Raw genomic sequence first — 13909 nt, forward strand, 5'->3', positions numbered from 1 at the left:
AATAGCGTCATGCTGCTTCTACGCGTCTCCAGATTAAGAGTGTAGAGTAGACCAGGAATCAGACAAATGCCTGAGGAGGGATCTTCTGTCTCCTCTCGAAAGTATAATGGGCTTAGAAGACCGTTGTTCGTGTGCAGCGGCGGCCTCGTGGTTCCCAGATATTCCGCAATGCCCTGAAACCCACTGAAAGGCAATGGAGTGAGAGCGTTGTTGTAGAGACTTCAGGGCGCACGGGATATCTATCACACCTGAGAATAGGGAACCGCGGATGCCCACCGGGCGTAGCGGTAGATGTAGCTCATAGGTGTTAGTGCATTTGCGCTACTACGTTATCATGAAAGATTCAGACAAAGGTTCGCATTATGCCGCCTGCCAACTAGCTCGTCATTATATCGGTGCCGAATTATCGCGAGCAACGGGGTAGGGTATCGCCTCTACCCACTCATTATCACCAAAATAGAGTTATTGTTGACAAGTATTGTCGGGAGCTTATTAACTCTACCGTATTTCCCTTAAAAGCAAGCGAGTCGATTAAGTTTGTCTCACTTTGTGCAAATTCTGACGCCCATATTGCGTGTTTGTTGATGAGTGCATTCCCAAGAAAGAAGTACGTAAGCTAGAAATGCTATTGTTCTGCATAGGGCGAAAAAAAAAAGAACGGGAATTATGGGATAAAGGTACACATACATATCATTTCTCTCAATGCATTCTGACTGAGTGAATAAAATGACCATTAACAACGAGCTATCATATCTTCTTAATAAATGATACACTCCTTTATCACTCGAACGCGGGTTTTGGAAGAACTTTAGCTTCCTTTTTCACTTATTTCTTTGGGCAGTGCGATATCGTATCAGCGGAGTAACAAGTTGTAGCTAGTGATGCAAAACTATCGATAGTAGGGAAACTGTCTTTCTTTATCACATCACCATCGAGGAAAGTATCGATAGCACTATCGATAGACGGCTATGGGAAAACTATCGGGGAGCAGATGAAATTAGAGAAAGAAAATGCCTCACTTCTACAAGTTTCACAATACAACTCAGAGCAGCTTTCCCTCCGACGCTGAGCCTGAGCTTCTGATGCTGCTCAAACCAACCACAAGGTCACGTGATACTCTCTGAATTGGATTAATCGCGGCATTGCAGTCTCATGAGTGCGATGATTATGATGAGCATCGACAGTGAGAACCAAGCTATCGATAGTAAAGTAAAAGAACAGTAGTATCGATAGTTGACTATTGTAAAACTATCGATAGTTTTTCAACACTGTCGATAGTACTATCGATAGTCAACAATCGATAGTTTTCTCACTATGGATAGTACCCCAAGCAGCAAAATGTACTGAAACTCGAGTGCAATAGGGGTGGACGGTATGTGTCTTATCAATGTTCTTTAGTTTCAAGAGTCTGTTCAAGGCCTTCCACCTACCCGTCCACCCCTATTGCACTCGACTTTCAGTACGTTGTGCTGCTTGGGACTGTCGATTGTTTTGCAAGAAGTATCGATAGTATCGATAGTCAATTTATCGATAATTTTGCATCACTAGTTGTAGCACTTTTGAGCATGACTTCGGCCAAATTACGGTGATGCTGTTATGCGTATAGGATCACTACATGCACTGACGAATTGAAAATGCGAGTGTTTGCATGCCTTGAAAATCCGGTAGTGTCCTCTTTACTGATGCACCAGGGAAGGCTGCCGCAACCGTCGTCCTCGTGACACTCTTATAATAATTTTCCAATATGCACATACTTTGACAGATCGATCACCCACCATGATCACAAATCATGGACTCATTTTGACTATGAATTAAAGCTTCGGCATTAGGTACATAGCTACAACAAGCCTGATAAAGAAGGACGAGTCTCCTCCATGATTTATTCTTACATGTAGCTCTGGTTGCAACAGTTGCATAACAGACTGTTTCCTCGGCTGTGGCTACCTTTTGATTTGAGATTCCCAAAAGTCTCTTCGGTCATTTCTGCTTAAAACTGCTGCATAAATAGTATTGTTTCCCGTGATGCAACAGGACTGCAACGCAATGCAGCATTCGGTGGAAACAGTTATATTTTCATTCTATGAACTAGGTAGTTACTCTTTAAGTGAAAAAAAAATCCGTCATCGGTTGTTCCATTCTTCTTTACGTTTTTGTTTCTTTCTTTGCTGCACGTGTGTTCCTTGTTCGCGGTTATTTAAAGCTCGACAACAGAGTATTGCCTGGGATTCACTCAGGCTGTTGCTGTCATTTCTTTCTCGTTTGTTTCTGCTCACAATTTTGCGAAATAGAAACACGCAGGTAAACCCAGAAAATTTAATTACGCCTGCATCTGGCAGTTCCCACTAACATGGAACCATCTTCGTTCCGCACGCTCAGTTCCTCCGTTTTTGTGTGACGTCCGGCCTGACAGAAGAGTGAAAGAAGAAGAAGAAAAACCGTTTATTTGGACTTCTTTTATAGCCCGCACATCAGAGGCAACATAGCGGAGCGGGCTCCGAAAGCGAAAGGATCGCTCTGGGGTCGCAGAATACAGGAAGACGCCCGCATGCACTTGTATGGTGGGAAGGAGCAGCGTCGGCCAGGGAGCCATTACTCCGCCCGGTGCCAATTGCTGTCCCACGGCTTGCCGTTAATGTAGACGGCGAAATGGGCTAAGCAAATGGCCTCCTCCGCCGGCAATATCGCCGAGTGAGTCGAGACCCCATCACGAGGGGTCACTATCCGTCGGTTGCAGTGTTGAACGCAAGGTTTCTTTCTCTGTACTTCAACGGCAGACTTGAAGACAGGGGTACTGGCACGCCTGCTGTAAGGGGAAATAAGTAACGGAGACGACGGAGAATTGCTTCGTTGGGTGTTTCCTGTGTAACGTGTGCGCGTGACAGTCGTTTGAAGGGCCAATCTGGTACTGTCGACTGATTTCGAGATTACGGCTGTATTCCATGTATACGTTACGCGTAGATGTGGACCCTATATGCAAAATTTCACGCACTAGAGTGTCGCAGCTTTATAGGTAAGCGAGTTTCGAGCTTACGGTGAGGTGATCGACCATAAGCCAATGCATCCAGGCGGGTGTCACGAGTACGTGCAGCCGAGACAAGGATGATTCGGGACTCCTTCGAGACACTCTAAAAACTTAATCAACAAGTTTTTCGAACTGTCGCTTTTGGTTCTGGACCAAAAGCGACAGTCCAGACTGCGCCTTCGTTCTTGCGCAGACTATCGTCGTGTATATTCTTATGGACATGAAAAAAGACAAGCCGTGGTGGTAACGTGGCAGTGTTCGCGAGTCGTCTGCGAGCCCGGTTCAGATGCAAACCCGAAAGGGGATAGGTGAAGACATCCACATTCGAGATTGGTGACAGTGATGTACAACAACTTCCCAGCTTTGGTTTCTGTAATCCAACTGTGTAACAGTGTAACCGAATAGTGGTTTCGCATATACTCGTAGATCTCGGATAAAATGAACGATGTGAATGTGAGCCTTTAAAGGGGGCGGTCGCATCCGTTCCGGTCGCTTTCGAAACTGTAGTGTCATTTTATTCGTCCTGGACCACTGACCACGGTATCGAAGATCCCACGCGAAATGATAGCGTAGTGTGATTGTTATTCCACCGAATACATGTCAAGAGCAGATGCCGGATATTGTGAGTATGCTGGAATCCCCTCACTGGAAAAATGAGAGAACGTCACTCCCTACGAACCAATGAGGGCGCGACCTTGAGAAAAGGAATGCCGCGCTGTCACTCCTCAGCTTAGGAAGTGACGTCACGCCGCCGGAGCTTCTGCGGCCGCGGAAGGAGCGCCGATCTCTAAAATTCGCTTATTTAGCATCTAAACACTTTTCGCACGAAAAGATTAGACAGGTAGATTGTCGGCCGGCGCCGAGCATAGTGGTATCGGTTTCATAGATTCAGTTTCTGGATGCGACCGTCCCCTTTAAGCTAGCTGGTTACTCAATACTGAAGAAGCTCGATGGGAGTCTTTTCTTCTGCTGCTCCTTCTACGGCAGGTAAGCCCATCAGTCAGTCGAGGTTGCCCGTCATACCAGAACAGTTTGCAGGGTCTTCCTCGAGTCGACATGATGCAATATCTCTTCAAATTCTTACCCAACAGCATTCAACATGCTTTGCAATTGGCGTGCCACATTCGTACACAAAAGAGGAAGCCTTGAGGTCTGGAACCGCCGATATTTTGAACGGAGACTGCTGGGTCTCTGGAACTACTCTGTTCGGTCTACTAGACGAAGAGCCTCAGAATGAACAGGACTAACAGCGGCTCCAGACCTCAGCGTCTTGCTTCTCTCTATTGAGAGTAGCGCTGGATTTTTCGCTTTTCCACATGCGTGCATGCGCACACAGGAGCGACTCTAACCCCTGCTTCACACGCTCGGCCTGCCGGCTGCACACTGGGTTCTTCTGACTGACAGCAAGGCTTCTCGGGCTTTCCTGCTCTATTTTCGCCCTAGCACCATATGCACTCTTCACGCACTCATGACTCTAACCCAACTCACGGTCAATGGTCACTCTGTGACACTTCAGTGGATCCCGGGACACGTAGGCCTCCTTGGTAACACCCGCGCAGGTACAGTGACGAGACGCGCTACGTCTACCGGAGCTCTCCCTGCTACCCCTCTACCTCTAACGGCCTCTGCCTGTACCATGCACCTCCGCCGTTGGTTCTGTGTCCGTACCCTACAGTTCCGAGTGGACACTACCTCTTATGACCCTTTCGTAAGACTCATTGACCCCCTGCAGGACTTTACTACTGCAATAGAGCAGAAGTTTCACTTCTCCATCGCTTTCGAATGAATGTTGCGCGCACACCCTCACTCCTATATAAAATGCGCCAGTCGAACTGTCCCAACTGCACAACTTGTTGCGTGGAAGCCAACACTCAGCACTATCTGTTATCCTGCAAACAATATCTCCCTCAACGACTCGTCCTCCAACGCCACTTACGACAACTTGGTTACCCCAACTACTTTTTGGCCACCCTGTTCGGCCCAGTCCTGCACAATCAGGGGGCGGTCATGACTACCCTCCTGTGCGCTTCCTTCATGCCTCCGGCCTCTCGACGAGTCGCTAAGGTCACTTTTTCTTTTTCGGTACAACATTTTTTATTTTTTTTAAGGAACAGCAAGTCGGCCTGTGCCTGACTAACCTTCCTTTTTCAATAAACATATCACCCCCCCCCCCCCCGTTTCAGAGTAAGCTTGACGTGAGACGATTTATTCACCCAGTATGTGCCGTGATGTTCCGACACCGTTAATTTAAATTTATATGCTGCTTTTACCGTACGATATTTATAATAATGAACGCGTGCTCCCAATCTTAACGTTTCCCTAAGGGTCTCATAACTCAGAGTCTTTGCAATCTTTTGGGATTGCACGTGTTCATTCGTATTGTTCGCGTACTTCTAGCAACTATCCGACTGTGCTCACTGTGCAGAAATAGATTTCTCCCACAATCGCCGTAATAGATTCAAATCACGCCATGATGACTAGGCAGAGACCAGAGCATACATTTCAGGCAGAGTAACGCAAGGAGCTCATTACCACAAAGAGAAGACTGACGAGCTTAAAACAAATAGCTCGGTCCCATTTGCAAGTGAGGGGTTATCTTTATAGCCATTACCAGGGCAGAGAGAATTACCGAACATGCTGCTGGGGTCATTTTAGAAGGAGCTAGCCGAAGTTCCGAGTAATTGAAGGGACACTGATGTGGCAACGCAGTATGAGGTGGAATAAAAACAAAAACTATTGTGAAAAGACTTTGTCTTCGTTTCTGGAACGCAATAATCAGCAATACTGGTATTACTTTTAGCTTTATTTTGTAGCTACAGTAGTCCAGTGAACACAGAGCCCCTGTCCTTCGCAAAAATGAAACATAACTGCAATTTGCCCAACGGTTTTTCCTACTTCTTTCTTCTTCTCGACTAGAGATCGTGGTACTCTGATAAGAGAGCGCCGGATATCTTCGTACGGGCGCTGTGCTATGCGTATTGTACGTGGTTGCCCTAATCATTAAAGCCCTTTCGAGGAACAAGCACTTGTTGGACGATATGATGGAGTAGGCTGAACAACCTGAGACCTGAGAGGGGAACGGCAATATAACTAGAAAGGACACGAGCTGAAATTGTTGGATTTACCTCTGGCTCCTGATGTACCTGATGAGGATGATGGTCCGCAGGGTCCCTGTGCTGTCCTCCAGCGTTGTACTCTTGTAATAAAGCGCGCGTAGAGTCAGAAAATGACACATCTACGAAAATGTCATTGGAAATGTTGGCGGCAAATAAACTGAGATCAGTCATGTTTACAATATTTTTTCTAAAGTTTAATAAGAACATAACATACCGCGCCAGCTATGCGAATGTCTGCTAAAACTACACAGATTGATGCCGGCACGGTGGCACAGTCCGATGCCAGCACGGGCTAGCCAAGACAATCACCTCCTATCCTAACTCGAGAGAAACCTAACTTGACCTGACCTGACCTGACCTGACGTGACCTGACCTGACCTGACCGAACCGAACAGAACCGAACCTGACTTCACCTAACTTTACCTATCCTGCACCCAATAACGTGATCTGATCTAACCTGCCGGCCCCCTCAGCGCCCCTCAAGCAGTTTCACTGCCATAGTAGAGCCGAAAGTACTACTGCAAGAAGTCTGCTCACTTCCATTCCATTCCATTTCGTACTTCTATCAATTCGCCTACGCTATGACCTCACTTGGCAGGGTCCCTCCGCCTTCCTAATTGCGCATATCACGTAAGCACCCACTCGACCGCACTAACGACAGCCAACCCCCCCCCCCCCTCCCCGCCCGCGCTAATATCTGTCATTGATTTCGTTCTCTAGATCGCACACACTTATCTCAATCCGCCGCCAGGCAAACACGCGCTCATAATGACATCGTGTATGTGTAGGAGAAATTCGACCCGCAAATAGCGTTACATTTTACATTCCGCTTCCTCGTTGAACGCGTCGTCGTCTTCTTCGTTACGCGTAGCTGGACATAAATATGTTCTCTCCCTCGACCCGCAATTTCACCCACCAGTATACGGGGGAGAGAGGGAGAAAACGGGCATATCTGATTAGCGCCTTTCGTATGGACGAGTAAATCTTCGTCTAGACAAGGTCCCCTCCACCGCTATTCGCGCAGCCGTCGGTTTATAACAGCCCTCCCGCGTCCTTAGAGGGCAAGGAGGGTGTCGATTCGGCGAAATTAAACGCAGTCTCAGCATCTCTTTTTCTGTGTGTACGGAATGCGAGAGAAGTCGGTATTTCCTGCCCCTTTTAGACTTCCAGTTGAGCAGATAATCAAATAAGCGGGGCCAATAAGGCCTGCATGGTGTGCGCCATGTGTCCTGCCTCTGTTGGTGAATTGGCGGTGCAGATGGAAACGCGGTTCTGCTGAGTAAAGGTGCTAGTGTCGCATAGATTGGGGGAGTTGTGTTTTCTCTGTCCTCGCATTCGTGCAGCGAAGGTCTTTTTTGCGTAATGCGTGTCGTTGCGGTTTTGAAGCCGCCTAACGAGTTTAAGATGTGATTACGATGCAGGGGTCGAAGCAGGGAACATGTTTCTCTCGTTGAACGATTGTGAGTGAAAAATGGGCCACCGATGTTCGTTTGAGATTCCGCGGTAAAGGCGTTTTATTTCTCCGTTCTCCGCTAACTTAATTACACGGCAAAGCGTTCGTAGGCGTTTCCTACGGGCTCGTCCCTATTAGTGCCTGCGAAAGGCGTAAATTTGTTTGTGCTCTCAATTAGATATGTGCGCATCAGACTGATTGGTAAACAACAATTGAGGCCATAAGTGGCGCATTAACTCTGATTGCTAAAGTTCTCATGAATGTTCCATACGCGTTGAGCTCAATTGTTGTTCTTGTACATATAACCTTCACTTCATTCTCATATCTCACAGCTATGCATTTATGCGGAAAGCTGAAGTATACATTCGTTTTAGATCACCGGAGAAAGCCGTAAAAGCCACAAGGAAGGATTAGGATTCAACAGCAGCCTTAATCGCGCTTAAACTTTGAAGCACTATCTCTAACGCATAACGCGAACATCAGCAAGCAATATGTATCTGCAATATAGGGCTCCATCTTCAAAAGCAGAACCTATTCTTCACAAACCTTGTAAAAATGTGCGCACGTTGGCAAAACTACCGAGCCTCCTTCCCGTCTGAGAGCACAGAAAGGGGCGCAACTTTCTATCTATACACCGGAACACAATTTATGCGGCACCCAGTCAGCAACCTTAAGCTTATCTCGGGAGAAAATTGGTGGCCGAATCAGCATGCCTTGACGGAACACTTCTCTCGATTCATAATGCAGCTTTCTGATAAACAACGCTTCGAAGTTGACAAATAACTCGACTGCTATCAGCCGGTTTCCTCTTCTATGGTATTCTTATCGTTGCCAGCTTTCTTATTTTTTTCTTCCCCAGCCCTGTCATCGAAGTCAAGTCTGGGTAGAATTCGTTATCTAGTTGCCGACGGCGGTCATTGTCTCAATTTATCACTTTGGCCAGCCGATCGCAAACGCGCATTATACAACGGAGGAAGTTCGTTAGCATATAGAGAGGGATTGCGTGGGGCGGCGCCGGGAAGAAAGCTTGGCCGCAAGGACTGCTGACGCTTTGGACACTTTGCTTGTGTCAGACAAGAAATACAACGGTAATCGTAACTCAACGACTCGTTTAGTGCGACGAGCACGGAAAACGTTGATACAACGCTTAGTGACGACGTTCATCGTGCTTTTCTTATCATCTGTCATGAGAGTTACCGCCAGGACGGCGCGGAAGCTCGTCTAGCTACAAGAAGGAATCACATGACATCGCAGATATTAGAGAGTTTTAGTATAGCGTGATGGCGATGTGATAAAGAAAAAGTGGGGATATGAGTTTCGACGAAGTCGAACTGACTATCACAGTACGCGTACACACAGAAAGTACAAACAGATGACAAGATGAGAAAACAAAGACATGATGACCAGAGAAGAACAGAGATGATGATGGAGTTCAACATGTAGTTCAAAAGTTTCGACAAAGTGAGTGTAAAATGTCGGAATCGCTAGGGGCACACATATCACACATTCAGTGAGTCATATAGAATGTACATAAGCCCGGTTGTATGTAGAAAATCTTCAAGTGCCCTCAGCGCCTTGTCGAACGACGGAGGACCTAACAGTTTCGCGATGTCGAAGGCTCGGGCGATAGGATGTTCAGTCGCGTTGTCTCCTCCAGATGGCGCAGTAACATTTTGCGTTTCGTGGGGCACAATGTTACGCTAAAGCTCACACCGGTGATCGCGGTCCACAAGCTCTTTGCGTGCAGCAGGTTCAAATAGCAATTCGAAAACTGAGTATTGTAGTCATAGTGTAAACTTCCTTTCTGTTCATTTCCAATCACCTGTAAAAAACGTTTCCTCATGCGCCGCAGGTCGAGTGAAGCACAGGTACATATTAGGCGTCGACAACTTGGTAATGTGTTTCCTTTACACTAGGGTACGCAATTGAGCACCGGGATGATTTTGCGTCTCGCCATCGCGGAATAATGTGTAGCCTTGAATGTGCTGAAGCAATGTAACTGTGATGTTTGTTTCGGTATCTTCCCTCATGGACATAGGGTGGATGGATACAGCACTGTCGCAGCTGAAGCCGTTGAATCGTTACATTCTCATCCGATATGATATCCAACACGTGATAGCGTATCGTACCGCAGCTGCAGTGCTGAAACAAATGATGTCATCATTATCATGTACATGTATATGCTGTTGTTGTTGTTGTCGATGCACAGGACTCGACGAACGGTTGCAAGCGCGTTATAAGCTGAATCGGCAACAAAGTACCAGCTAGTTTTTGGTGACCGGTTGTTGGACACAGGCAAACCGTTCTCGAACCGTTTAAAGCAAAATGGCTCACTAAAACTCCCTACTATTTCTCTTTGGATGCCCGACTGGGCCCTACCATGATCTCATGTACTTGACTAACGAATTGTCTCGATATATCGATGACAACTGACGATGACCACACCAGAGGCGTCATCGATATATCGAGATAATTCTTGAGTCAAGTACTCATCGTTATCTCAGATAATTCAAGAACGCTTCCCGTGGAGATTTTACCGCCGCGACGAGCTCATTACACGTCCGATTTTTAATCTGCCGTGCGAAAGCCGCTCAATCTATCACCGTCATCAGAACGTCTGTTTGCTGCAATCCAACATGCCCATCTTATGTACACCTCGAGTCTCACTTTCGAGCCCATTATACGAGGAACCAGATGTCTCTACGCAGCGTACCGCGACACCAGTAATATCCCGAACCGCAAACGACAGAGAAGCCTCGTGGGCGTTTTTAGACTCTCTGCACGAATCTGCGATTTTTAGCTAGTGAGTCAATCATCATCTGTTCAGCAGTGATTGCCAGATACCTCGTGCTTTAGGAACGTCCAATCGTGGTGGTCCTCACTAGCGTCTCCAGACGGCGCTATGGGCCTCCCGGGTGCTCCGAAGCTACATGCGATTCTTTCCAGGTCCCAGTTTCTAATACCGATGGTTGTGAATGGAAAGTGTTAACACGCATGGCGACTCACCCAAACTCTCCTTTAGGCTAACTACGGATGAAAAAAAAAAGAATACGAGAACCAACTCACATGCGCTGGCAAGACGGCGGCGACTCTGGAACGAATGCCCTCATTTCCCTACAGAGGTTTCCGCTTCTAGATACGACGGCCAGATGAATATTGATGAGCTCGCTGTGATATTCGCTCGTCTTGCCGTTTATCACTAGCGTCGTTCCCAAAGCCGTTCTTTCCATTTGCTTACGATGTGCTTCTACTGCGGGAAGCTTATCTACCCTGGCGCTCGGTTATAGACTATCGCCACACAGTTTTCCAAAGACCTGGGTCTGTAAAGTATTCGCTCCGCTCTAATGGACGGCGCTAGTGATCATTGATCCCCACGTGGTGGTATCTTTTCTTTATCTTTCGGCTTTCGTGTCCCAAAGAAATCGAGGGTCGTCATTGCACATGCCCAGAATCAATCCGTGTTTTGGGTTCTGGGGACGCGCGCTATTTTCCGAAAATCACGCGAGTAGGTACCCAAAGTGAACTTGTGTCATCCTCGCGTGTCGTATCGTTTAGCGTAACGTAAATTCGACAGCAAAATTTGGAACCAAACCTTGTAATTCTTTGAGTTAAATTAATGCCGTACACAAAATGAACACTGTGGCTAACGCTTGGTGGTGGTGCAGGTCTAGGTGCTTCAGTGTTTGGCTTGTTATGTGGAAACACTACTTCAGAACTGTCTCCCGGAAGGGAGGGAGGGGGGATAACGTTCGGCAGACGAGTGGTCTGCCTGTCTAGACTGGCGGCGCGTTGCTCGGGGGAGAGGGAAGTGGGAGGAAGAGGAGGTCCGTTCACTTATATTTACTGGTAAGTAGCAAGGGCTTATAGCCACCCCTGAGGGTCGACGACCTTGAAAAGGCTTCTTTGGCCGAGCTTCCGACGGTTGAGGTTGCCACGAGGATAGACTATCGCCTCGAGCTGGGGATCAGATGTGCCGGTGCAACAAGCTGTACAGCCAGCCCAACGCTCTCTCGTTGCCTTCGTTTCCGCCCGCTATACGGTCCGTTTACTGGGCACGCTAAATCTGTGCCCTTTATTCTAGAGCATCCTGCTAGAACAGCGTGTTCACACTGGGCACGCGCTAAACCCAAAGCCGCGTTCGGCGCATGCGGAGTGTGAGCTCCCTATTTGTATGCGTCTGCAAAGCCATCGCGTACGCACTACTAAAACTCTAGCGTCAGTGCGTCCGAGTGTGCATTATGGAAGTGTTACGCGAACGAAATTATAGAAGGAGGAAACGGGGTATTAAGTGTTCTTGCAAGCCGGAGAGTAACAAAGCTGGGTGTTCTTCCCGAGGAAAGGCAAAAGGAGTAAGATGTAGTCAGGTTGACAAAGGAAAAGCCTCTATTGTGCTACAACGTACACGCCGTAGCGCATTCTTCGAACACCACCTTCGTTTTCCTCCTCTTTCACAACAAAAGATATGTCTTGGCCGAATCCAGTGTTCAATTCCAATGGCAGATTCAGAGCGCTTCCGGAGCAAGTTTTGCTGCTCTGCCGTGAGCAAGTCTGTTCTATTGCCAGATTGGGGACAGTGCCGGAGTCTTTCAATGGGAGCTTTGGAGCGGCCTTCAAGCCAAGGTCGCTCCAAGGAGCAACCCAGACTGTTCCGCCAATGGGCGCGTTAGGCAGGCTCCCGTGCGCCATATCCCGAATTCTCAGGGGAATGTACCCTTGGTGTCTCCACTTAATGGTGTTTGTGAGGCTATCCGGAAGCCGAGCGCCAGAGCCGCTGAGCGCGCGCCACCTATCGAGCTTTCTTCTGTCGTCTGCTTTCACTTAAACATAGCAGTAGACCATAGCAGTCCTCTATAATATTATAACTATTTACCGCCGACATCCGATGATTCCGGAAACACAAAGAGCATGGGCGGTCGCAACGTGCTGCAACGGTTGCGCCATTTCGAAAGGCAGTACACCGGAACATGCGTCACACTCCGGAACTGACCCCGCTCTTCCCCAGCGTTCCCTGGCTCCCCAGCACCGAAGAAGGGGTGCGAGGGTGCACCCGGGAACGTGCACCGGAAGTCACTTTGGAGGTGTTAAGTGATCCCCTGAAAGGGGGAATGTACCCGGAGCACGAACCTAACGCGCCCAATATACGCAGATTCAACCGGAACTCTCCGTGACGTATCACTTGTCGCTCGCGCTTCCCGTTTCCTGTATATCTTCTTCGCTAACATGGCCACTTCGCAATGCGTCTCCGCTGTGACTGTTATTTCGCGTCGTACGTTGGCGATTTTGCTTCTTGAGGAAAGCGATGAGTCAGACATTACCAGGGCAACGTTGGGAGATTGGGAGGACCTTCATGGTGCAAAACATGGGGTTGTAGTGGAACATGAGTACCTTCTTCTTCTTCCTCCTCCATCTCTGGCCGTCACCTACCAAGGCAGGTGAACCAGGGCTAAATTCCAAGTTGGGCGCAAGTGTTCCAGTCGCAGATTCGGATCACTTGCTCTAGGCCAGAGCAAGCCGCTCGATTGCGGAGTCTGCCAATTGCTCCGACTCTGCTATTGGAATTCAACACAAGATCTCTGTCCGCGTAGCCGGGATCAGCGATCGCGATGTGGAATCATAACAGTGTCTTCGCACGACGATGGAAATTGTGAAGGGGAACCTGCAGGTTACTGTCGATGACGATCACACGATGCCATCCTCTGTCAAAAGGTATACGCCAGTCGACGAATTAACACGTTGCATTTCACGCTGATTCGTGATTCCTCTACGGCAGCGAAATATTAGTTAGTTTTAGTGTATCGTACACTATCGCCTTTGCGTACGTAGGGGATAGCGTGGTGGTTTTGCGCACTGCGCGAAGCCCTCTTGATGTCTTGCGCGTGCGCAGAACCACCAACGCTATCGCCTTTGCGTACGTAAGGGATAGCCTGGTGTTCCTGCGCAGTGCGCGAACAGTGCGCAGTGCGCGACAGTGTAGCTGCACTAAAACTCACTATTGGAGTACTACAGTCTTGAAGTGCGGTAGTTGGATATTGCACATGTTTGGATCAATGAAGGTACAAAAACGGGACAACAAGGAGGCAAGGAACCACACACCACGCCCTGCTATCACAACTAAGAAATTTTATTTCGACAGAGCTGCTTAAAAGCACAAGAGGTAAACAGGAAAAGGGGGAGGGGAGGGGTTCTGGTTCATGGCTTTCTATAAGTTGTTCCGTCCACTATTGGAGGGTTTTAGTGCATTGTACGCTGTTGCCTTTGCGTCCGTGTGGGATAGCCTTGGTGGTTCTGCGCACGCGCAAGACATAAACAGAGCTTTGC

The 13909-nt window shown here is 48.1% G+C and overlaps 1 protein-coding gene across 12 annotated transcripts in view; it reads left to right on the forward strand.

Annotated features, from left to right (window-relative positions):
* Nucleotides 1-13909, forward strand: part of LOC135385833 (CUGBP Elav-like family member 4) — a 455429-nt gene that overhangs the window by 395884 nt on the left and 45636 nt on the right. The window contains exon 1 of one of the 12 annotated variants that reach the window (XM_064615385.1): nt 13019-13297. The exons of the other annotated variants lie outside the window; for them this stretch is intronic. Coding sequence (XP_064471455.1) covers nt 13264-13297 — 34 coding nt within the window. The 5' untranslated portion in view covers nt 13019-13263. Of the gene's footprint in view, nt 1-13018; nt 13298-13909 lie in introns of those variants that run through there. 12 annotated transcript variants of the gene reach the window in all.

Source organism: Ornithodoros turicata, chromosome 2, assembly GCF_037126465.1.
Source record: "Ornithodoros turicata isolate Travis chromosome 2, ASM3712646v1, whole genome shotgun sequence".
Classification (NCBI taxonomy): domain Eukaryota; kingdom Metazoa; phylum Arthropoda; class Arachnida; order Ixodida; family Argasidae; genus Ornithodoros; species Ornithodoros turicata.